The sequence below is a fragment of the Emydura macquarii genome, unplaced genomic scaffold, assembly GCF_026122565.2.
Source record: "Emydura macquarii macquarii isolate MOO-44397 ecotype Brisbane River unplaced genomic scaffold, CSIRO-AGI_Emac_v2 contig_480, whole genome shotgun sequence".
NCBI lineage: Eukaryota > Metazoa > Chordata > Testudines > Chelidae > Emydura > Emydura macquarii.
This window is the reverse complement of record NW_027130617.1, coordinates 12650391-12676792: the sequence shown is the minus strand read 5'-3', so window position 1 is coordinate 12676792 and position 26402 is coordinate 12650391. Positions and strand designations below refer to the sequence as shown.

At 38.3% G+C, this 26402-nt stretch overlaps 2 protein-coding genes and 1 long non-coding RNA gene across 3 annotated transcripts in view; 2 read left to right on the top strand and 1 right to left on the bottom strand.

The window, feature by feature from the left end:
* Window positions 1–4323, top strand: part of LOC137146898 (uncharacterized) — a 44768-nt gene extending 40445 nt beyond the window's left edge. The window contains exon 2 of the long non-coding RNA XR_010918081.1: window positions 4063–4323. This is a non-coding gene — a long non-coding RNA (uncharacterized lncRNA). The remainder of the gene's footprint in view (window positions 1–4062) is intronic.
* The window catches only part of SELENOF (selenoprotein F), a 31003-nt gene extending 26395 nt beyond the window's left edge, over window positions 1–4608 (bottom strand). The window contains exons 1-2 of the mRNA XM_067538526.1: window positions 4445–4608; window positions 779–946 (exon numbers count right to left, since the gene is read on the bottom strand). Coding sequence (XP_067394627.1) covers window positions 779–946; window positions 4445–4513 — 237 coding nt within the window. The 5' untranslated portion in view covers window positions 4514–4608. The remainder of the gene's footprint in view (window positions 1–778; window positions 947–4444) is intronic.
* Window positions 4473–26402, top strand: part of HS2ST1 (heparan sulfate 2-O-sulfotransferase 1) — a 125930-nt gene continuing 104000 nt past the window's right edge. Inside the window, exon 1 of the mRNA XM_067538524.1 lies at window positions 4473–5599. Within this exon, the coding sequence (XP_067394625.1) occupies window positions 5476–5599 (124 nt within the window). The 5' untranslated portion in view covers window positions 4473–5475. The remainder of the gene's footprint in view (window positions 5600–26402) is intronic.

Sequence of the window (26402 nt, the reverse complement as noted above, 5' to 3'; positions counted from 1 at the left end):
AGTGTTTTATAGTCACGCTCTCTCTGTTGGCTTACCAGCTATAGTAATTCCCAGAAATGTGCTGACATTTTTTAACATATTGGCACAAAGTAAAAGAGAAAGCCATTTAACTTTTTGCTCTCTCAGAACCATAGGAAGGTAGGAGGGAAACCTGCAGTTATTATTGGAATTTAGTAACAATGAAATCCTGAGACTTGCTATTGTGATGTATATTTTGTATCTATCAATTTTGGATATACTTATAATTATTTATGTAGTTATTTTCAAACTGCTCTGTGTTTTGCAAACTATGGAGATTAAAATACAATGTAAAAAATTCTTCAGCATCCTTTAATACTTGGGTCAGTAAGGCAATAATAGTTGGGGCCCAAAAAAAAATTTAAAAAAAAAAAATCAGTTCTTCCTATCCTTCATTTCTTCCCTTCCCTCATCAAATCCCAGTCATTCTTCCAGTTAAAGAAAGCTGAACAGGGTTCCTATCAAAGCTAGTTAGTGGTACCCAAGTGACCCAAAAGGGCTGCTGTAGAACAACAAAAGGTGCTTGTACTCATAACTGAGAGTTGCTTTAGAAGCAGAACTGTGCCAAACATTCAAATTCAGATCCTCTCTATATTGGACTGTAATGGAAGAGCTGTATTTGGACTGTAATGGAATAACTGTATTTTTTCCATGACTTAAATGAGGTTCTAATGAGAGTATTTATATAAGCCTAAGAAACTTCTTACTTAATTTTAAAAAAGGTTCAAAAAAGTATTATGAAGGTTTGTTTAAAACTTACCTTTCTGGTTTCAAACTGAGCTTCTTCTTGGCAACACTCTCTGCAGAACAGATCTAGTTGATTCAAATTAAATTGTCCAAGAAGGTTGCAAGAACTACATAGCAAGTTACTGGAAAAGCCTCGTTCTCTGCATGCTTCTGATGATAACTGCACCCCATACACAGATATCTGAAAGTGAATATTTAAACAATTATTACACATTTTAACATTTAAAGTAATTATCTGCAGTTGGGGGAAGGGAATGCCATTTGATAGTTAGTCTGGACTCTTGGGTTCTCGTCTTGACTCTACAATTCATTTGCTTTCTGAACTTGCGTAAATCACAAATTTCTGTGACTTCACCCTGCTGGTGCAGTGAAAGGTTTAATGTTTGTAAATCCAGTATGAGATCCTTAGAAATGCGCTACCATAAACAATTCGTACACTGAAGAATGTTTTGTTACAATAGATAGCAAACTGCTATACACAGACACTTAGGGTGCGACCTGCATGCTGGCAGGTTGATTGTGAGCAACCCATGATAGAAGCTACAAAAGCAAAGCACTATGAGGCACCCAAGGATGCAAGGCAGGGGTGACACACCTCACTGTTCTGGATTGCACCTGTAATGTCATGGTGACCAAGTTATTTGGCTTCTGTGTATAGTATTCGTTCTGGTTACTGATCCAATTAAACTGATCAATACTCAAAAGAATCTCATCTATGATCCCTGTACTAAAATGATGCAATTTGCCAGTTCTTTTCATTTTCTCTGTTCCACAGCTAGGGATTCTGCTTTCTATTGCTATACCTAAAATTCTCTATTTTATATGAATACACCATAGCAGGAAAAGAAGATTATAAAGGGGGCAGGCTCTCAGTCTACTTCCCTCTTAGCTGCAGGCCTCAGCTCAGTCCTTTCTCAACAAGTTGGATTCCACCATAAACACTCTTGCAAGGTAGATGTGGAACTTGGTCTGGGCACATCTCACCATTATACTACAATAGCAGAGCCAAGGTCCATCAGCACATGTGGTGCTCCCCTCACATCTCACAAGTTGGCAATAACACTAAAAAGCTGTCGCATGCGGAGGCAAGGTGGTGTCTGAAGCCATTTCCCTCCCGCACATATCTGATGTGACAAAGCTGAAGTGCTCATTCCAGTCAGAAAAAGTGGACAAGAATATGCAACTGACTGAAAATTAGAGATAATATACATACGTTCACAAGAAAATGAACTAAGATCTTAAATTCTTGCCAAGAGCTGTCAGAAGATAATTACTTGCTATAATCACAAACTTTGGCTGTAGTAATACTAATGACTACATGTGGTCAGCACAGTATTCTGTAACTTCTCTTAAGATGTTAACTAAATTTTGAGATTCCTTATAAGATAGACAATATGACAATCCATCAGGCAAAACATCAACTTTACTTCAAATGGGTTTTCTAAACATTGCTTACCAAAATAGGCTCCCTTTAAAGTGATTAATTTTACTCCCTGAAAACTACATCTGTATCTATGATATTGCTGAAAAACCCTCTGATAGGAAAAGTCTTAATGGTATTTGTTAATTTCACTTTCTGGTTTCTAATTCTTTATTAAACAAAAGATATTATGGACAAGAGTGAGATTAAATAAGAATTTAAGGGCTCAATTTGTTAGATTAACCACAGCTAAAACCAAGATTAACATTAAAGTGACTCAGACACTGGCCTCAGAACTTTTACTGTATCGGTTGGGTTCACTAGGAGTTCAGTCTACATCCAAATTTGTACCAATTTCAGCATCTATGTGTAGACACTCTTATTTCAGAATAAAAGAGGCTAAGGTAAATTTAGATTTAGCTTGCTTTTTGTTCACACCTTCTGTGCAAGAGTGTATAGACCAGACTATAATCCTACCTGAAGTTTAGCAAAATGGAAGCTTAAGAAGAAGAACAAAGCAGTGAGGAAAACCTGAAGTGTTAAAAAAGGGAGAAGTGCTCTCTCCTGTAAGCATTTCAGAATGGAAAGATGGGGAATCAGCTGATTAGAAGTTAACATTTCACCAGTTTTCACCAACCTTCTACTAAAGTATTACAAACCTTAACCCTTTGAGAATTCTGATTTCGTAATGAAAAGTGCCTAGCACTGCACTGTGTTCTTTCTGCATTCTGTAGGATTGCCCCTGAAACATATACAGCCAAACAGTCATTTCAGGACACTGCCAGAGATGGAGGAATTCCTCCAAGAAGTGACTCATGGATCAAATTAACTTTTTCTTCAATTTGGCAGCAATACAAACTAGTCAAGGAGAGGTAGGGAAAGCTGTAGCATTGTAGGTCTACTACGACTCCCCATTGCAGATATGCTGCTGAAGATGTAGTAATGGGCAGTTTCTTGAAGCCTATTTTGCTTCCCTGCTCCGAACCATCCCCCAGTATAGCTGTTCTTTCATACAAGTTCAGGGAGCAGCCTTAGTTGTGTGTGTGTGGGGGGGGGGGGGAGGAGGAGGAGTTGGTCCCCCCACAGCTTTCATCATGGAGGGTCTGACGACAGCATTCTTATGAGTAAAGGGAGCAAAAGGGAGAGAAATGAAACATGAATACTTAGAAGAAAAAAAGGGGAAGAGAATGTAATATGATAAAAAATGAGATCTGGCACTCATTGCTGTATTGTGTTATTACTTCTGCATGTTTTCATCCTTCAATGGGTGAATGAACATGTTAAAATTAATTTGTATGTATGACTGTGGTGATGCAAAACAGGGTCTTTGGACTGACACGTTTAGGTATAACATTTCCTTTTATTTTCTCCCCTCTAAAGGGTACTTTCAATTGTTGTTTGTTTTGCAGCTCAGTGAGAAAGGGGGGGTGTGTGTGTATACACACACACACACACACACACACACACACACACACATTTGTATTTAATACAACCCTCCATTTCTCATGCTTGAGGGGATGGGAAAAAAGGGTTTAAAAAAAAAAGTTTAAACCATCACAGCTCATCAACACCACAGAAGGAGAGAAGTTAATAGACGCGGGGCAAAGGCTAGAGTCTTGCAGATCAGATATAGCAAGGATAGCAGCAACACAAGATTCTCCCCACTCTAGATACCACGTCCATCAGCCTTGAGCTGGGGCCAGAGGTGGAGGTAGAGGCACACACGTCCCTTTCCAAATCCAGACCGGTCCTGGCCCTTGTTACTCCGAATGCCAAACTCGGATTCACACTACGGTGCCCGGTTAGCAAACTCGTTTTGCAGGTTACCGCGCAGCCCACCCCTGAGAGCAATAACTGTTTCGTTACAATCAATGCAGGTGAGAGCCGAGACCAGGCTAACCCGGAGAGGAGAGAGAGAGATTCCACCTCTCAAAACCAAATCAGCATCGCCGGGCCAACCCCAAGCCCGCCCCTCGAGGGGGGGGGCAGTCAGAAGGCGCAAGGAAGGAGAAAGGCACGGCCGGGAGTAGAAGAAAAGAAGGGGGAGGGGAAACGTGCGGGTGTCCGTTACGGGAGAAAAAGACAAGAGACGGGCCCAGGAGAGCAGCGTAAGAAGAGGCGCCCCGGTCGCTAAGCCACGTCATTCGCTGCCGCTGCCCGCCAGGGAGGCCCTATGGGCGCTAGTCTCCCTGGGCAGGGGATACCCACGGCAGCACGCCACTCGCCCTCAAGCCCCACCCCACTGGAAGCCGCGCTCACCGCCTGCAGCACCGCCAGGAGCCAAAGTGGCCAGCGCCCTGGACCCGCTACTCCTCTAACCACCGCCATCTTAGTGCGGAACCGCTACCGCCGCGGCGTCGCTCGTAGCCGCTGTCAGAGCGCGCTCGCTCAGCGCCGTCGGGAGTCCGCTCTCAGGACCCCACCCTCGTAGGGTGACGATTCGCTGCCTACGGCGAGGGAAGCAAAATGCACAAGTAGGGCCCTTACCTCGCCGAGGGAAAAGATTATCCCAGGGCGCCTTATGGAGAGAACCTAACGCGGAGCTACCTGGCCCAGTTCAGAGAAGGGGTTTATAACGTAGCTGGAGGTGTCATTTTATTCAGGCATCCACTAGGAACCACCAGACGGGTCCTTTTTCTTCCCTAAACCTATAGCTCAACAGCGCCCATGCTGCATATTGGCAACCATATTAACCAATAGCGCTGCGACTGTGCTGACCGCCTTGGTGCCAATGCCCAATAACATATAGATATGTGGGCCGGACTTCAGGGCAGGGATCCAATCCAGAGGGAACGCGTATGGGAGGAGCGTCAGGTCCGCACATCCGCTCAACTGGGGTGGAGCATTTGTGGGCGGGGCATCGGGCCGGCCGGCCAATAGGAGGGGGAGAGGGCGGGGCGCCTGAGATGCCGCCCAATGGTGGAGGGGCAGTAGGTAGAGCTTGTGTTTTGCTAGTCAATGGGGGTTAGGTGGGTGTGCGCGGGATCGGGCGTTCGGTTGCTGAGCAGCGCACGCAGGCGGCGGGGGGGCGGGGCGCCGACTGGCGACCGCGGAGGAGTGGGAATCTGGGGATAGTGGAGAGAGTGAGCGAGGGGCGGGCTGGCGCGAGGGACGGCTGGGCTGAGACGGTGCTGGCGGGGGGGCCTCTGGAGGGATGTGAGGGCCGGGCCCGTGTTTCTTCGTGCGCGTTCCCTGCCACCCTCGCCTGCTGTGTCCCTGCGGCCCGGCTGAGGCTCCCCCGGCCTCCCCCCACGTTATGTCGTGATCCCGGGCGGGCGGCGCTGCTGCTCATGGGGCTGCTCAGGATTATGCTGCCGCCCAAGTTGCAGCTGCTGGCGGTGCTGGCGTTCGGCGTGGCCGTGCTCTTCCTGGAGAACCAGATCCAGACGCTGGAGGAGTCCCGCGGCAAGCTCGGTGAGGGCGAGAGGGCCAGGGCTGGGGAGGGGGGAGCGGGCAACCAGGGTAGGACTGGGGGCGGTGGGGGCTGGGGCTATTGCTGCAGTTGGGGGACAGAGCTGGGGGGAGCCAGGGGCCAGAAGCGCAGAGGAGGGGGGACGAGGCCCAAGGAGCAGAAGCGCTGAGGCGGGAAGGGGGCAGAGGTGAGGCACGGGGACTGTGCACGGGCTGATGTGGTGTGTCGGGTGGGTGCTACAGAGAGCCGAGAGGGAAGGGTTCAGTGAACACAGGTGGAGCTGGCGGGGAAGGGGAGAGATGGCAATGCACAAATCTGGAGCAGCATCAGGAGGCTGAGGAATTGGAAAGGGCATGGTTCCCCCCCACCCCCACTTTTATGTGCTCAACCCACTAATTAGGGATATGGGAAAACATAACTTCTTCTCCCATATGGTCCTTGTGTTTACATGTCTGGAACTTATAAATAACTTGATCGATATGATTTGGGAGCCTGCAAAAGAGGTTGTAAACAGTAGAGTCAGCAACTGTGACCTTTCATTTTTATGCACATTATGCAAGAGCATGAAATCAATGAGATATTGGTGTTTGGGAAAATAAATAGTTATAAAGAATCTAAATGCACATTCTTTCTGAGGAAGAGAAAGGAAAGTTAAAGATAAGTCTTGTGCTATTTGCAGCTGCCTGTCTCTGTTTATGTTGTGTGAGATACAACTGGAGATTTGTGATGCCTAAAGCAGTGATGCCTAAAGCAAGTCCAGGTCTGCTTCCTCCTCCTTGTGCTGCTGCACATATTTAGCCTAACTGCCTTTATTTCCAGTTCAAACTCTTAATTAAGATTTTGACATAACGAAGAAAAAGACAGAAGATAATTATAGTTAAAATGTACATGTTTCATGAAAATAATCTTAAAACACTTTAATTATAAATTCAGATGATTTGTTTTACTCTTATTGAACACAGGTTTTAAATACCTCTATTTAGCAAGTGGTTGTGTTTGCTATTACTAATTTCATGCTCTGCTATGAAACAGTAGTTAAACTAGGTTTTAATTGCCATGTAAATTGTTTTTTCCTGTAAAACAAAAAAGTTTTACTTTTCAGTTGCAATTTCTCTGCTAAAATAACACTTTATTACTTCATATGTACATTAAACATCAGACTGCAGAACCAACAAGTATCGGATTTAACCTAATCAAAATGAGGAAATGCCATTTCTGAACCAGTACAGTTGATTTACCCAACAGTTGTAATTGGGAAGCAGTGGGATCCCAAGAAATACCTAGGCATGGTGTGTTGGGCTGTGAACAAATTCAATGCCTAATGTTTCTAATTGCCTAATTTGCTCACATTAGTAGATTGTAATAAGATTGTTAATATTTGAATGTTAATGGGTTAATTCAAGAAAAGAAGGGAATGAATATATAACGTTCTTACTAATGATAAGACTAGAAATGGATTTCGCATGTAATGAGAAGTTTAATGTTGTCAGCCTATGGGAGAGGTGGAATCAGAGCAACTTAAAGTATTCGAGCCATAATGATGAACATATATTAGACATGGTTTGGTAATGGAGATTAGAGTCCTGTGAAAAGACAGTGGTTGACTGGATGATCTTCTTGATCTATACCTCTTCAACTAAAAGTTACTAAAACTTGATGGGTGATTTTGTTTTTTTGGTAGTTTAAATACTTTTAAGCAATGGTGTTAAAAAAAGAAAATACTTGTTATGGCATCAGAGGATATTTTGAGCAGATAGAGTTAGTTGATAGAGCAGTCAAGGTTTAGTTGAGTTTTGTGCAAGTCTATTTTTAATTGCTTGGTGCCAGTGGTTTTCAGTGCATCTATTGCTGGCAATGGATGTCATGCAGGAAAATCCAACTCCTGGCACGAAAGGATTAATGTAATGCAATGTGAGAGTAAAGAGTATTGCTGGTAAGATCTCCTGACCCTTTGGTCCTCCTTAATAGATATACACTGGACAGGATTAAGTTACATATTTAGAGGATTGAAATATGCAGCTCAGTCTGCGTCAATATAAGAATCATATCACTATGTTCTGCTAATAGTGTTTTTATTTTTAAAAAATGCTTAAACTCTGTTTCTGAGTTTTGATATTAAAAATATAATGGGGAAATATTGCCTTGTAATGAATTAATTGGTTGTCAGAGTTCGTATGGGAGGAGAAGCTAAGGCTTTTTATTTTTAATGTTGAATTTTTCTATGTGTTTTTAACAAGCTGTTACCCAACATGTGTTTTTAATCTTGATTTGGTGTAATACCTCTGTATGAAAGGCCTCTTGCTGCAGTGATGCCCATCAAAAGGTGTCTCTTCTTATTTTTTTGTGTATGTTTAAGTAAATAAATTAAAATTGACAATTTGTAAGTCTTTATTTTAGAAATGTTCTGTATGTATTAGTACCATTTCCTCCAACTGTTAAGCTTAATTTAGTGAAACTATGTTCTCTGCATATCAGTTTTGGCCCAATGCACTTCACCACAGGAGTGAAGATGGAGAAACAGAAGGGGGAAGGGGGGAAAAGGCTAGTGATTCCATGAACTGCTTAGAATCATGACTGCAGTTTAGTTGAAAGGCCTCTGAAATGTCTGTGACATTAAATATTGCTCTTAACATGGTAGAGACAATATGCAATTTGGTTTAAGTCCCATGTTGTTGAATTATATGTACCTAATATATCACATGAGAAACCATGTCTTCATAGAATGTAAAAATGAATAATTGTGTCTTACACTCTGACTCAGAAAACTGTCACTTTAAATTTAACAGTTAGCAGAAAATAGTTCTTACAGAGTCTTATGAGTAAAACTCATAGAATAGCATTTTGAGACACTTTCTTATGGAACAGAATTTCCTGACATGCAAGCTACATGGGGTACATTTAGTACATATTTCTATATATTGGGTACATTAGTATATTAAAAAAAAAAAAAAAAAATTCGCTGTGATTCAAGATTAATATAAAATAATTCACATGAAATGAGAAATGGGTGTATCTTTATGCGAGACAGAGAGAAAGACGGAAGCTCTTATTTTCTTGCAAGCATAATTTACTCATTCTTGCAGTTAAATTCCAAAGTCTTTTATTATGTATAACTTTTACCTCTTTCTTTAAGGACTGCAAAAGTCAATTTGCTTTTCTGCTTGCTTTTCTTACATTGTGACTACATTCTCCCTTTATTAATATTGCTGTGTTCCTAATGTTGCCTTTAAAAATGTTTAAGCAGTACTATTGTGAGCTTGATTTGAAGGGTATTTTTTTTTTTTTTGAATAACTGATTAACCCACCAAGGGCAACACTTGTTTCCTAAATAAGGGAAATCTTTTTCAGTTTAAAAAAAAAAAAGAGAGAGAGAGAGAAAATACTGCTTTAATATCAGAGAAGTTGGTCTCAGGATTCTTATTTTTCAAGTGGCTCTGTCTTATCTTTTCATATGGCCAGAACAGCTAAACCTTTTTAGAGTCCCATATTTTTTAAGAGACTATTTTAAATATGAAAGGATTTGCTATTGTGTTCTTTCCCCAAGCTACCCTGGGCAATCCTGTATTTTTTCTGTAAAATGTAGTTAGTTAATGAGAAAACAGGATTTCTTTTTGATAATTGAGTAGATCGGTGCAGAGAATAAAGAAAACAATTGTTGTTTTGGTTTGGTTTTTTTCCCCTCTGATTTTCTTTTTGTTGTTTGATATATACCTAAGACGTGAACCATAATCTAAATTATTTTCTTGTAGTAAATTAAATATTGGCCATTTCCAAAGCCCCATGGTCCCAGAAAGTGATGGATCTTTGGGCCTGCTGGGCCCTTTGCAAGTAGTTCTTAATACTTAATTTATCCTCTTCACAGTAATTCTGGTGTCAGAACCCAGCTTCATGTACCTCTTTGTGTGGAGTGTTAACATATAACCAATAATTCTGATTATAATTTGTACTTTTATAGAAAATGTATTTAAAATTTTCATATTTATTTTCCAAAATTTGTGACAAATCTGAGTTTTTGTTGTTGCAATTTTCTAACGAATCATAGCTAAATCTTATTTATTAAATATTTAGTAAGAGGATTGAATTCTAATTTTGTTCTGTGAAAATGAAATGTGACTTGGAAGTAAGCCTCTCTACTTTTCTGCCATAAATCAACTCTGAGAGTTTGTAACTGGTTTTATTCCCTGGTCTATCACATAATGTGGAATTAGGTTTCCCACTCTATACCCACATATGTCAGCTATTACATACTAACTTATGGTGCTACCAACCGAATCCTACATGTTCATAAAACATTCAGATCAACAAACAATTGATTTATCTTTAAAATTGATGGACTGATGGTGACCAAATAAAAGGGGCACTCTTAAAGGGAAAGGTGCTTATAGGTTTCCTGTATTCCAACAGCAATTGGCTCATACCAATCTGTGTAGTTCTGCTGTGATATAGTGACTGAGCTGGGAACAGATTGCCTCTTTGTATATATGGGCATACATTTTAGGCAACAGTGAGATCAAGTATGAGATGTGTTTTGTTCAGGACAAGAGTTCCATTGACCATCCAAAAGAGTCTATTTTGAGAATTGAAATATATGGCTATGCCATTATCTACACAGTTTTTGCCTGGATTTATTTCTAAACATATTTTTTTTGTAATTGATTTTGTTTATGGTATTGCTGGCGTTGTGACCTACAGACATTGGTAAGGCATCCTTGTAGCATCTCTACCCATTTGCAGCAAGGAATTTACAAAATTTTCTGAAAAAAATTACCTGTGTTGAATTCTTACTGTGTCGGTCAGTAGGAGTGTGTAGGGCCTGCCCTTATGGCAGACCTACAAAAGGTAGTTTAATTCCATCTTGATTAGATTGTAATCGGATGTAGGCAGCGTGAAAATAGATTCAGCGTGAATCTATGCGACCGGGATGTAACGGGAAATGCTTATGCGAGTAGGCAAGTGAAATTAACAGATGTTCTAGTATGTATTAGTAGGTTAAAAGAAAAATCAATCAGTATATGTCAGCAGGTCAAGATAAGACATAGACAGATCATGGGGCAGGATAAGACACGAATAAATCAGTATGTGTCAGCAGGGTAAAATAGGCCATAGACAGGTCATGGGGCAGACAGTGGGCACCCACAGACAGGCTACAAGGCAAATCAACACCAGGGCAAGACAGAACAACAATAGACCAAGACAGGTCAGCAACAAACCAAGATAAGTCATCAATAAACCAATATGCAAGTCAACATGGGCGTGGGATATATAAGCTCTCTGTGTTCCGGCAGCAGTGTCCACTCGATCACTTCTCCTCTTAGAGAGGTGATTGTCTTAGATCACCAAAGGCCAGTCAAGAGGGACTGCGAGTGGTCCAGGACTCCATAGCATTTGCCTTGAGATTTCGTTTGCCTGCGAATGCTTGCACCGCAGAGAGAAAGGACTTCATGGGAGAGTGGGTCTAATTGAGGTCCACTGAGGGACGGTGCTCAGGAACTAGAAGGGAACCAAGTAGGGAACCGTGTCTTCGCCAACGGAGATTGGGCTGATACGAGACACAGTCTACATAGGAGTCCTTAGGGAACGGCAAATAGGATTGCCAGGGGAGCACAGTGGTGCCGGGCACATTGATGCCAGAGAGCTGCTTTGCTATTGTTGCTTATTAATGCTCAATAAATCAAAATTGTTTTAAAACCACGACTAGTGTATGTAAGATCCCTTAAAGGGAGGCTGTGCGTCGGAAAGTGCTGTGTCATAAGACACTTTCCCTTCACCCCTCCCCGAACCTGCAAAACAATTAAAAGAAGGAATTAGAAGTCTCGTTCCTCTCTGAACGAGTGTCGTAGTCAATACCATTGGCACTACGCCCATAACGTGGTCTGGGGTCTCCACAGAGTGGCACAGTATTCTATGTCCTTTCCTTTTGAAAGGGATGTAAAGCACATCATTCTGATTCTTCAAGCTGAAAAACAAAATGGTGCTTCTTCCTTCTGACATACCTAGTGTAGTAAGTCTTTGCTAACTCATATTATTTTGAGCTCCAGAGTGGCCTTATGTTAAAAGCTTTTTGTACTCTTTGGCAAACCGACATAAATTGTATGACACTCTTGCTCATCAGATTCAAAATTCTGTGGCAGATCTAGCAGAAGTAAAAATGGAGGTTTATGGAATTAAATATGAAAATAAACAAACAACAAAATTAGGTATTGATTTTATTATTTCTATATTAAAGTTATTTTATCCGCTCCAGAATTTTCTGTTCAGTGTAAAATGTTGTTACTTTGTCAGTATTAGTTTTCAGAACGTAACTCCCATGGTGATGGGTCATTAAACACCTCTTACAGCTACCGTTTTAGGTTTTCTCTACATGCAATACATGTTCACAATTGAAAGAGTTTGTTCCCAACTATAAGGAATAGAAATGTAAAATTTTCTCTTATAAATAAAACATTTGAATTCTGTAGCACAATTCTTTGGCGAATTCTGGAACCTAATAATGCTTTTAACTGTGTATAGGTAGTTGTCCATATATAAAAAGGCACAACCTTGACAATGGATGTGAAAAGTATACATTTGGAGCTACATTATTCTGCTCTTTCCTCTACTGGAAAAGCTTTGTCCCTGCTACCATTGTTGAGAAGGACATGGTCATTGGCCGATGTTAACACTACAACTTTCAGAAGCTTATAACCATCTGAGTGCAGATACAGAAAAATTTACAGAAATCTATTTAATATTTTTTGGTTGAACATAAAACAGAACAACCACCTCTTCCGTGAAGCTTGAATATCTTTAAGGCTGTCTTCATGAAAATTCAGATGATGTTGATGGTGCTAATTATAGAAAAGGGTGGTATAATATTCCCATGTTTGTTTTTATCTTCTGTTGAAGGTTCTGTTCTTCAACCCTTCAGGCAACTTGGAGGCTCTTCCAGGTGCTTTAGCGCAGGTTAACGTCTCATGGAATTCCCAGTTTAGCTTGAAGCCTACTTTAACGGTGCTTGGACAAAGACTTCCTGGACAAGCTGAAGCATCGTTCCTAGGCTTACTTTTTCATTTCAGTGTAACAAGACTAATACGTCGAGTGTAGCATTTGAGGCAGAGTGGATTAAAATGATTTAAATAAAAAATGATTTTTTAAATAAACTAAGTTTTTTTAATGTTAAATACAGCTTTATTTTTTAAAACTAAAACTATTTAAAATTAATTCCAGAGGGGTAGCTGTGTTAGTCTGTATACAGCGAAAACAACGAGAGTTCTGTGGCACTTTAAAGACTAACAAATTTAATATCTGCAGGCATAAGCTTTTGAGAGTCTTCAGCTCTCTTTTTCAGATGCAGTAATACAGAAAATAGGTAACACAGAGGTAATGCTTGTTTTCTGCTTTCAATCTATGAATAGTGTCTATGTATGAGAGGATGAGCTCTTCTAATTCTAAAATCTTAAAGGGCACGGGGTCCTGAAACAATCATTTCAATTTACTAACTACAGATATTTCCTTTTGTTTAATAAATCAGTTAGTTTTAAATGCAAAACATGTTTTGATGAACTTTTTTCCTTTTGTATTAGCACTTTTAAAGTAGTTTTATTTAATAATAAAAATTGCTGTTTTAGTGCATTTTATTTCAATTTTCATCTAAAAAGAGTTTGACACAAATCACAAGTAAAAAATAATAATTTATTAAATAAGAGATTGATCATTTACCATTTTCTACCATAATTAAAAATGTAAAAATTAAGAATCTGAATAAATGTAATTTAAACTATATAATTGCTTAAATAAATGTGTATAAATATAGTGTATCCTCTTGGTTAGCAAATAGAAGCACCAAATTTAGTATATAGACTTTATTTTGTTCCATATAACATGTTTTAATGGTTACCAACTAATGAGAATCAACTTTTTGTTGGGAAAATAACTAAAAAGTTCAAATGCAAAATACGATTAAAATTGATTATTTAAATCAGGGCTTCCTATTTATTGATTTAATTGCTTTGATTTAAATCAGTCCACCCTGACTGGAGGTAGGAATTGAGAAATAAAGGCTATGTAGAAGAAAATATTAAGACATAAGTGATGTACACAAAGGTTTTTTGTACAAGTGAGTGCATTCTGCAGCTTGATATGAAAAGCAAGGTTAGAACTGGAATTGTTTCCAATATTCCTTAATTCTTCAGGAAATATGTTAAAGGTCTCTTTTATGGTCTAGATTTTGTCTTGGAGACTGTTATATCAGAAGACGCCAATAGAATCCTGCCATTTTGTAAACAAAGCTTATTCCCAGTGATACTGAACCCTAGTCTTGCAATCATAATCTCATATTGTGTTATTTATTTCTTGTCTTATGTTCTTAGATAGAAGAAATTCATTGGATACTTGAAGTGCAAATGTTAGAAGCACTTCAGAAGTTGGGAAGAATGAAGAGGAGGAAAGAAGGGAATGCTTTAAGGGAGGAGGACAGGAAAAGATGAGATAAAATGGGGCTTAACCTTGCTCAGGATAGTAGTGATTTAACATTGTTACCATCTGATTATTTAATAGATTATCTGAAATAAACTTGTTCTCAGTCCAGGATCCAACTGCAAAATTCACCACCAGATTGGCAAACTCAGCATAGAGGTCAAGATTGAAGTGTTCTCTTACCCTTGAGGGTGATACCTCCAGGTCAAGCTTGAGACATGTTGATTGGATAGAGTAAGGAACTTGTACTTCTACTGTTTGTACAGTATCTGTTAACATGGATAAATAGAAGACTTAATGCCTTGGGTGCTAATTGAGTATGTTTCATCAAATGCACAGTTTAAAACACCTCAAAGAACTCTCAGTGTTATTGAACCCCCCTTTTTGAAAAGGTGGGTTGCACATGAAAGCTTGAGGACAATGAAATATTTTAAATCTAATTAAATTCAATTATTATTTTGTAATTTGTGTAGTAGTAACACCTGAGGCCCCAATCATGAATCAGGATCCTATTATATTCAGCCCCGTACAAACACGTAACAAAAAGCCCACTTTGAAGCTTAAATAATTTATTTAAGGTTGGGGCAAATAAACTCTTCCTACTCTTGTATTTTATAGAAATCTGAGATATTCTACTGTTCTTAGATGTATTTTTTAATCCCTTTATTTCCTTTCATTAGATGCAGCTTACTTTTCAGTAGTACTGTCAGTTTAGTGTGTGGTTCTTAAAACAAATACTTAAAACAATGTCAGAAAACTTGTTTAATTGTCCTTGATGATGTAGCAAGTAAGCAAGTTTGCCTTAGTACACTACTTATAATTGGACTTTATTTATATAGAACAGTTGCTTATACTTTAACTAATACTTACTAGTTTAATTATATAAAAATTTTAAAAATTATTATTTGCTTTACAAGTACCGTAATATATTACTCTGGGCTTACAGTGAAAGTGTATTTATCAGAACAAGGGGTGGGAGTGATAGGTTTGTTTCATCCCCAGTTGTTGGCAAACTTTTATTTTGACTTCTACAGTATATGTCCAGATACTATATCACAATGATGGGCAAAATATAAACAAATACAGCTGCATTGTGTCAGTGTTAGGTATTTTCTTGCATATTAATTGAAGGAAGTTGGTGATGCAGACTTAAAGCCTGCAGTTTCACGGTAGTAAAATAGGGCTAATACTCACTGTGAGAGTAGATTTTAAGGAATACATTGAGGAAGGTTCAATAAAAGCATGCACTTCTGTTCAGGTTTGTACCAATATAATTATGGGCAAATAACTCAAAATTTTGTTGAGGAAATTTTAATAGTATGATGAAGATGTCACACAATCCCCCAATTATCTCAGTGCGGTTTCTACTTCAGAGCCTCAGACAAGTGAACAAGCAGTTTAAATACACATGCCCAGAATGTGTCTTTGAAATAGAACTGCAGGAGATAGGTAGGTCTGCTTTAGTTCTTGCTGTAGATCTCCCACAAAAAGACACTATAAAAATATACTGAATAAAAATCAAACCTTACTGATCTGTGCAGGCTCTAAAGAACTAGTTTAAAAATAAAATTGCTGCTTCTAACCTTCAATGTAGTTAAGCATGGCATGCTAATTATACTGCTAATTTAGCCTTCATATCTAAAATGAAATATAGTTAGTTTTTTTTCCCCTCTTCATTTCAGAAAACTGTTTTTGTAGATGAGTTATTTTTTCTACATCTTTGTATTGGCCTTGACTGTTGAAGCTAACTGGACATTTGAACAGTTCATGAGCCAGTCATTTCCATATATATCAATTGGCAACCATGTTCACTTTTAGAATTACTCTGCCAGACTTATTCTGCCTTCTGGTATTGCATGACTTGTCTGACAATTCTGGCACCACTTTTGAAAGTAGAAGACTTCTAAATCTCAAAGCTTCCACGTACTGCTACTTAATTCATCCATAAAGCAATCTGTCTGTGAAAATTTAATTTGTAGTTAATGTCATTTGTCTCAAGTGTACAAAAACCTTGTCAGAATGCTGTTAAAATGCTTGTAGTCAGTTATTTATTTGTATAAATTTTAATATTTAACTTGGCAAAAAATTTGGCCAAGTGGCAGCAACTTTATTTAAGCATACAAACTTAAACAGGATAATTCCTGAGGGCAACTTGTTCTTGCATCAGCGAAATGCAGCAAGGGAAATTGAGATTAGATAGTAGGAAAATCTTCCTAACTATAAAGGTAGTTATGCTGTGGAATAGGGTGGTTGTAGAATACCCACCGTGGAAGATTTTTACTAATAGGTTGGACATACTTATTAGGCATGGCCTAGGTTTACTTGGTCCTGCCTCAGCACTGAAAAGTGGACTTGATGACTTCTCAAGATCCCTTCCCGCCAGACATTTGTGATTTTGTGCTTCTATGAAATTGGTCTTCAACGTTGGAAATAGCCTACTCAGATTGCATAAGAATGAAGGTTATTTGAAAGAAAAAGATTAATAAGCACAAAACAGATTTGGGTGGCTATTCATTTTGGCTTAGTGATATCTGAATAAGAGGTTTGGATTCTGACTGGAGCAGAGTAGAAATAGGATGAATGTCTTATAAGATTGATGCATAAACAATTAGGGAAGAGTTTGGGAAAATGTTACAAAATGGTGTACTAGATAATTGCTTAACAGAAAGGGAGAAGAACTTTGTGGTTGTGAACTCTGAATGGGTTTTGATACCCTTTCACCACAGGATAGAATATGAAAATGACATAAAACTGAAATTGATTGCATGGCATTCTTCCTTAATAATATAGTATCTTAATGTTATAATAAGTGTTTCATATGAGTGTAAACGCTTGGCTGGTCATCTCTATAAGGTACACCTGAGTGGCCCAGTTCATTAGTGACTGAACATTATTCACAAATGTTTTGGCATCTTACATAAAATACGTTGGCAATATCAGTTTAGTTTCTTGTGTGTGAATGTCTGTCTCAAAACCACTACAGTTAATACTGATTCTTACTCATGGTGGCAGTTTCTGCCAAGGATATGAATTGGTACAAAGACTGAACTGCCCTCGTATTCATTAGAGTATTCCTTCCAAGTTAAGCATAGAAGTACACTGCCAGGACAATCAGTTATTGTAATAAACTGCTCCTCTCCCTCACTCTTATTTGCTTTAAGGTAGTAATCTTGTTTTTTTCTATAATAAGGTCAAGATGTGTATTTTAGGAACTAATTTTGTTACAAAAATGGTGACTAGCATTTGATTTTTAAACTTCATTTACATACGGGCATGAAGGATAAGCCACCAGAGTCCCTCCTCCCTGGGGCTTTGAGGTCTGTGCTGCTCCTATTTCAGGGATTCTATTCTATGGTTTTGCCATAGACTAGCTGTATGATCTTAAGCAAATTACTTCACTTTTCTGTGCCTCCGCTTTCCCCATCTGTAAAGTGGGAATACCGTTTTACTTCTGAGGTATAATTAGACTTAATTCAGTAATGTTTGCAAAATGCTTTGAGATTCTTGCATGTTGCTATGTATGTTCAAAGTTTTATTTGACATTCTTAGACATTCATGGCGAATTTGATCATTCATCAAATAGTTAAAAAATGAAATAGGAGAATAAATTTTAGTGAAATAGTTTATAAAAAAAAAAAAAAAGGTGCTTGGAAAAGGAGTGTATTAGCACTTTGAGCCAAGCCTGTTTGTTCTCTCCACCCACCCGTCCTTTACTTTTGAGGTGAAGATGATGACAGACAGCTGTTTTTATGTCAATGAGATTTAATTCTGAATACCCATTTGTGTTGAAACATATGTAAAAGTGAAGTGGTGTATTCATTGTTTAAAATATGGTTGTGAAGTGGTTATTCAACCCTCCTGCTTTAAATTGTAAAGTCTGCTTTGGGGACGGGGATTCTTGGTTTCTTTTATTAAAATTCAGGTCTTTCCCCACTGACTTCAGTGAGTGACTAATTTTTTTCTGCTAAAGGACCTTATTTTATTTCTCCGTTCTTTGTTTTTATATAAATCATTAATTTTATCTGTGAACTCTTTTTTTTCTTTTTTTTGTCTGGAATAATTCTTCCATTCCAAGTATACAGTACAGAGCTGCTTGTCTGAGAAAACAGGTTGAAGAACATCTCATTTACCTGGAGGTAAGGATAAAAGACTGTCAGAGGAATGAAGGGAAGCTGATAACAGAAGCAGCAGAGAAAATTAAGCCGCTTGGACACACGGGAGCACAGAAACAGGGATTACAAGTATTCCTCCAAGCTTTTGAAAAGTGGAGAGAGAAACTGTCTACTGTATTCGTTTTGTCTGTTGTTTTAAAAAAATATTTCCTCTTTCAAGAGTGTCCACTCTTTTGATACTTGATCTCTTCGTGTACTATGTTTCTGTTAGACACATTCCCACGATTGTACTCCCTCTGAAAAGATTTTTTTTAAAAGCTCACATTTCTTCTCATGTACTTTGGGTGTACTGTCACTAGGGCAGATTGATTTTTAAACACTAATTTTAATTATGATTTTAATCAATAAGATGGAAACCTTGATTTAAATAATTAATTTTAATCTTGTTTTGCATTTGTACTGTCTAATTACCTTCCTAAAGAAAAGTTGATTCTTATTGGTTGGCAACCTTTAAAACACATTTAGGTGCAAATCAACATATCTTTTACACTAAATTTGGTACTTTTTGCTAACCGGGACAATACATTATAACTATATATATTTACTTAAGAAATTACATCGCTTAACATATGCTTATTCATATTACTATTTTTTTTCTTTTAAATTTTTGGAAAATGGTGAATGATGCATTTCTAATTTACTGGACGATTAATTTTTTACTTGTGATTTGTGTCAAGCTCTCTTTGGATGGAAATCGGAATTCAATAAAAAATGTATGAAAACAGCATTTAATTTTTAAAAAAATAAATAAAACTACCTTAAATGTGCTGGGTACATAAGAAGGAAAAGTTTATCAAAACCTGATGTGCTTTTAAAACAAACTGATTTAACAAAAGAATATTATCTATAGTTAGTTAATTGAAGTGATTGTTTCTGGTCATCATGTCCTTTAAGATTTTAGAACTAGTAGCTCTCATCCTTTCCCACCTATTTTTTATTCATATTTTGGAAGAGGAAAATAAGCTGTCATGCCTTTTCACCTTTTTCAATCAGTTACTTCATTTAGAATGACTTAGTCATTGAGCTGAATGAGTTGAATAAACTGAGATGATGAAAATATTCTCTCTTCACTTGCAGAAGAGACAACTGCTGACAAAAGCTGGTGAAGCATTTCAGCAGACTCTGGCACCAGGTGCTCCGCCAGTCACTTCCACCTGTTCAGTTCTTTGACTTTCTTTAAAACTGGGCAGCAAACATGTACTGCTTAATGTTATTTTTACTTACTTTTAAATTATTTTAATAGATTATAGTAAGTTTAGCTTTAATGTAAGTTGTCCTATTTTCAAATTTAATTTTCAATAGGTTTAGTTTTAAAAACAAAAATGTATTTTATTTAAATATAATCTGCTTTAAATACAAAATGTGTAATTTTTATATCCACCTGATTTACTTTAGATCACGTGGTGGAAAAATTTCAAGTGGCAGAAAAGCTAATTGTGCTACATCCAGCACACAGGCCGCAGCTTGGGAGCCTTACAGTGGTTTGATGACACCTCGTGTATTTTTCCCTTAATCAAGGAATCCAGCATGTAAAATGCTGAATATTTAGGAACCGTTGAACATTTCAGTTAAAAGTTGTGAGCCTAAGTGGCGAGGGAGCCCAAAAGAGTAATTCCATTCCCTTGAAATCTGCTGATGTCTCAAAGTGCAATTACTACTTGTTGACACTAAGTGCTGATTGAATAAGAAAGAATCTGTTTTGCTTATGGGAATAAGTTTTTTGGCAAGCTGAATCACCACGGCCTGCATCACTCAAACTGGCCAACTCTTTTCATCAGTAGCAAATACTTTGTCCAATAAAAAAAATCAATCTTTCAAATTCCAAGTAATGAATAGGATTCACTTGGACTTCAACTTACAAAACACAACGGAAATGGCTTTCCATTGATTGTCCCATAAAGATAAGGTTGAATAGGTTTAGATGAAAGGGTTTAAGTGATTATGACAAGGATTTGCAAAGTAAGAGTTAAGGGGAATGAAAACCAAAATGTGTGTTTAACAAATTTTGAAGCTGATACTTAAAATGAACAGAAACACTTTAAAAAACAAACAAACAAACAAAAAAAACTGTTTACAATCCTGGGTTAATATGAGCAATACTTTAAATTAAGCAGTCGAAAATATGTTTCTGCACTTACTTGGTAAGATCTGAGTTCAAGTTTTTTTGTTCTCTGCAACAGTTGAAATTACTCAAACATCACCAGTATTTTTTTTCTGTAAAATCATCTTTTTAGTCATGTTATGTAAAATACAACTTGAAGAATCAGGAACTTGTCAGCTTTCCTGATATTTCATCACTTGATAAATTCAGAGCACAAGGAAAATACGCTCTTGTGTTTTGTGGCTATTGGTTCATCACTTACAAGCCTCAGTTAAGAGCATTCATCATAAATAAATAAATCTACAGATTCAAATTTCTAAGAGTGCCAAGTGTGTCCTAGATGATAAAATCCTAATGTTTTTATTTTTTACAGCTTGCTAGATCTAATGAAGTATATAGCTGGTTTGAGCTGAATCTAGCTGCACTTTCTAAAGGCTGTTGTTTTTTGGGCCTTGTGTTTGGTGGCCATTGTAGAATTTATCCCCATCACTGTCAAATATTGGTCAGGATCACCACTTGTTAGAATTACTAGAATAAGAGTTATTGCAAGAGAACTTTTTAAATTACTGAATCCTGTGAAAAGCTGCCAAGTGATATTTTCACAAATGTCTTCTGACACAGATTGGTCCGCCTTGCAGGTTTTTTTACATCTTTGAATATGGATTTAACCAAGTACGAACACACGTGTAAGAGGATCTACCTGAAATATGTTTTTAGAGGGAAAATTACAGTGATCCTTCAGACCTGGATTTTATGATTTTGGGCAATGACCATGGGTGAAATGCTGACTCAATTAAAGTCAATGGCAAAACTAGCGTTGACTTTACTGGGACCAAGATTTCACCCAGCATCTTATTTGAGAGCTGGGTGGTCATACAAGCCTATAGCATTGTATTATTTTATTTTTAAAAAGCAGGTTTTTTAGGAAATATATATAGCTACAGACAGTTCTAGGCATGTTACCTAAAGGTGAATCGCACATAGGCTGAAAGTTGTATCGGCACTAGAACCATTTTCCATGGGTCTGGTGTACACTGGGAACTCACATTGCATAGCTACGTATTTACATAGCATAGCCGACCTAACCTCTGCTGTAGATAGTGCTAGATCATTTGGAAGAATTCATCCATTGACCCAGCTGCTGCCTCTCATGAATGTGGATTATCTACAACGATGGGTGAATCCCTCCTGTCGGCGAAAGTAGTGTCTTCACAGAAGCACTACAGCAGCGCAGCTGCAGCATTTTCAGTGTAGACAAGCCCTTTAGTTTTTTTTGCCCTTTGAATACTAAACATCTTCCAGCCCACAGAGCATATTCATGTTTTGTTTTGTTTTTAAACTTGCTAAATGCACTAAAATGTAATTTTTATTTTAAATTGCTTTAGTCTTTGTAATAGGTTTTCGGGCAAATGAGCTCTGTTGTGTTAACTTGGGTAATATTGCCAGCAAAGCAATCCTTTCAAGTAAGTACCCAATAAATGGATTGCTACCCTTTGAGGAAACAATTAGCTTTTGCTGTCCCTTTTGATTATTTGAGAGAACATGGAAGACGGATGAACTGATTTTAAAAAAAAAATTACTTCAGTTTACCAAGATATTATTTCAAGAGTGGCTATCTGTACAGTATTTCTGCTTTCTTCTTTGAGAATTTCCTCACATCAATCTACACTTTGGGATACCTGCCCTTCTACCTGGGTTAAAATATTTATAGTTTCATTCTCCCTAGTGCTAATTTTGGTGTTTAAAAACTAAAGGTTGTTTCAGATCTCTTTTTCATAAACTCTTAATCCGTACACATTTATGGAAATGCTGCTTGGTTTAAGTGGTGCTGGAGCTGAGAGCATCTGCTTCTCTGATATGGAAATTGTATAAGGTTCGAAGTCCACACTTGGTATTTAAATTCAGATATTGATCAAACTAAACAAAGTTCTTCTGGTAAATAATATGTAGTAAATGCTTTTTTTTTTTTTTTAAAAAGCCTTGAATTGCATCACCAACAAGCGTGCTGAGTTTAAAGCCAAAGGGTGATTAACCAAAAAGAGCCACTCAAGCTTGCATTTAACATGTAGTGTTTCATGACGTGTAATTTTTAATAGATAGACGTCTGCTCTACAAGAGCAATGTTTCTCAACCTTTTAAATAAGAAGTCCCCCTAACTTCTGAAAATTTTAATAAGTACCCCAACACTTGGTTTTCCACAGGATTTTATATTTACAGACTAATGTGAGCCATATATTGGAGGAAAGGCTGAGTATATAAGGCCGTGATATGACAGATGTCAGATCTAGTGTGGGTAGGGTTACCATCTTTACACCAGGGATGCACAACTCAAGTATGTACCTGGGCTAGAAGTGATGTTGGCCAAAGCTAGGAGGCTTTGAGCAACATGCCAGTGCTGGGGAATATAAAGTGCTGTACCAAATTTTTTGCCATAGATTTGAGAGGAGGAAGGGGTGGGTGAGAGAGAGAGACAGACAGGAAAAGAGGGAAACTGGTAAAATCTGGGGCTGTTGTAGCTAGAGCAGTGAAATTGACAAGTTTTCTGGGCACTGGGCTTTGAGCCAGGGAAAGGGGCTGCTTCCTGGCTGCCAGCCTGGGAGATGGGCTACTGCCTCCCAGTCCAAGCTGGGGCAGAGGAGACTTCTACGCCAGCTGGGACCCAGGAATTTGGGCAGACGGCTGCTGCCCATCTTCGAGCTGGGGCGCTAGAGGCTGTCCCTTGGCTTGGAACTGAGGCGCGGGTGGCTACCACCCAGCTATGAGCCCAGCTCGCAAGATGCAGGGGGATACCACCGGGCTCCCACCTGGGAGCTGGGATCCAGCGGGATGTGGGCGGCTGCTGCCCATTTCCCCCAGAAGTTAGTGGCTGCTGCCTGCCTCCCAGCTGAGAGCTGTGACGGGGCGGGAAGCGGGAGGTTGCCGCCTGTCTCCCCTAGAAGCTGGGGGCTGCCGCTTGCTTCCCAGCTGGGAGCTGTGACCGGGCGGGAAGCAGGGGGCTGCCACCTGCCTTCCCCAGAAGCTGGGGACTGCTGCCCACTTCCAAGCTGGGAGCAGGTGGGAAGTGGGCTGCTGCTGCGTGGCTTCCTCAGAAATCGGCAGCTGCTGCCTGCCTCCCCTTCACTTTGTTTTTCCCCGGATACCCCCTGCCTGTGTCTCGCGTACTCCCAGGGGTACACGTACCACAGGTTGAGAAACTATGTACTAGATTAGAAAAGATGGGTGTTAACTAAGGGAAGAATTTCTTTGCTGGTGTGCAGATGCTAGCTAGTAGGAGGCAAATCATTTTTTCACAACATTAATTGAATTGGTACAATACTTATTTAAACTCAGAGATTTTAGAAGAAATCTCTTACTGTAGTTAATTTATCATCTGCCACCAGGGACTTCTATGTTAAAAATATGGATAGGACAATTCAGGGAGACAACTCTTCATTGGATCCTTAGTTATGCATGTGACTTGTCAAAATGTTCTGTAGGTCTGTATGCAGTCATCTTGCAATGCATTTTACCTTGACCCAGACCGTATCTGTTAAAACAAACAAAACCCTTTTTCAGCCATTTTTAAATAAGCAATTATTGATGTAAAATCAAATTATTGGCAATGTAACTCAGACAGGTGGTGTACCTGAAATGACTTCTTGAATAATTTTAAAAAGAAGACTGGAGATTTATCTGAGGATAAATATCTTTGGGGCTGAAGAAGGACCCCCATTTCAGGACTTGTTTAATGTAATAAAGAAGCAAAAGGGCTCACCAACTCAATTAATTTTTCCTTAGAAATTACTTGAAGAAAAACTTGCAATGGGAGGGGAGGGTTCTAATCATAAGGGTCTGAATAGTGGATTGTGTGAAGACAACCACTGGAGGAAGAAACAATAGGTTATTTAGGGAAGTAGTAGAGGGTGGGAGAATGGATACATATATGGGGAATAATGCAATTAAAATATTTGTTTATATTCATGAGCGTAACATAGAATTCTTTGACTCTGTAATCTTGTTAGGTCAGACATGAGGACTGAAGCCAAAATCTACTTTTAAGGGAACCTTCCTGAAGTCCAGTAAGTTTCAGGAAACTAATTATACTACTTGACCCTAACCCTGAGTCACCTGCCAGTTTTTGTGGTTTTACAGTACTATTTATTAAACAAACACAGAAAACCTCTCTTCCTTTTTCCATGAGAAAGACATACACAAAATCAGGGGAAATGGTTGGACAGCCTCCCCAGTCCTCCCTGCCACCCCCCTCCCCAACTCCAAAAAAAACAAAACAAAAAACCCCCCAGTAAAACACAAACCTTAAATGTAGCCTCTTTGGGCTTTCTTGTCTACATCCTCCAAACTTTACTCTGAAACACATGGCCTTGTGTGATAGCAAAGTCCTACTTTGGGACCATTTTTTCAAAAAACATTTGTGGTCACTAAAGCAAACTAGAACATTTTCTAATGATTTTTATGCTCCTGTTGATATTTGTGTATGTAATGCAGATGTGAGATAAGCGTTAATAGATCAATCAACAAAAGGAGACACGATTAAATTATTCAAATGTAAACTTGACTTTCAGTTTTAAAAGCTCATGCATTAGGACAGAAGACATGAAGGAACTGAATACTCTAAATCAGTGTCTCCCAACCAGTTTACCGCGGCTCACTGGTGTGTCATCAGACCTGAGCAGGTGTGCCATGGAATTTTTTGAAAAAAAATACTTGAGTTCTGGATTGGCTCATGAATATTCATGAGTTCATTTGGAGACTATATGGTGATGTGCCTCAAAATAATTAAAGGTATCAAGGTGTGCCATGGCAGAGAAAAAATTGGGAACCACTGCTCTAAATAATCTTCTAAAGGATGGAAAACCTTTTTGGAACTGCCAGGCATCTTTTTATATTAAGGAAAAGCAGAGGCTTCATAGTAGTGTGTTCAATTAAAAAACCTACAGTACATAAGACTGTCCAGGAGAAGCTTTAAATAGTATTGCTGTTAAAAGCCCATTGAACACAATTTCCTGGTAAACAGTATATATGTTTTATATATATATATGTACTAACAAACTTGAGCAAGAAATTGTCAGTCTTCAGGAGATGGTGACAAAAGATTTCGGGTAAGATTTAAAATAGACTAAAATAGTAATCTTCAAAGATGAAAGCTTGAGTTGGAAAACATTAGTTGATACTCTAAAATCAAATATTTGAATTTAATTTCTGTGCCTTATTTTTTCTTAAGACTATAGGGAAGCCAAATAAAGGCCTACATCTTGCATTTATTTAGATTGACTATAACTCCCACCAAGTTTGTGATAAAACAGCTTTTTAACGCACTTGATATATCAAGTAACCAGCGTCCAGGTAGTTATATCCATTGACATTTTGAATGTCAGTGATTTAAAACTGGGTGGATGCTGGGGAGAAAATAAACAAAAGTTTAAACTTTTACATAAATTGCCTTCATGTGGGCTTGGGCTCCTCATATTCTTGCTTTCTGTTCATAGCCTTGCAAACAAGTTTACTAGCAGAAATGTTTGCCAGGACAAGTGTCAGAATATTTCGAAATAATTGAAGAAAAGAATTTTTGAACTTCTGATTACAGTTTTTCGCAGTGGAAACCTGATTTCAAAGTAGTATTCTTCAAGTATATGTAAAGAAATAGTACCACAGGACTGCATGATCCATTCAAAGCAGCTAAAATTCTGAATATCAAATACAAGCAGTAAATTGTTCATGAGCAATCTACAATTGTTTCTATTAAAAAAAAAAAAAAAAAAAAAGGTGATTTTAAAACATGAATACATTTTAAGAAAACTGCATTCTGTTTACAGAAAATTTATGAACAGAAAGGTTAAACTCCAAATGATTTGTTACAAAATACCCAGATCTGTCAAAGATGCATCTTTGGTGAGATATCAAGCAAAAATCACTTAAAGGACAGAACGGAGTCAGACTCAATAGTAGTGGAATAATTCATTTCTTCCTTGATTTTCTTTAGGTTCATCGCCAGTGTTCTATCTAACTTTTTTCCTATGTGCATAGTTAACATCTATGGGTGCATAAATTTCATTCCTCTGAGCACAATTTGCATGCTAG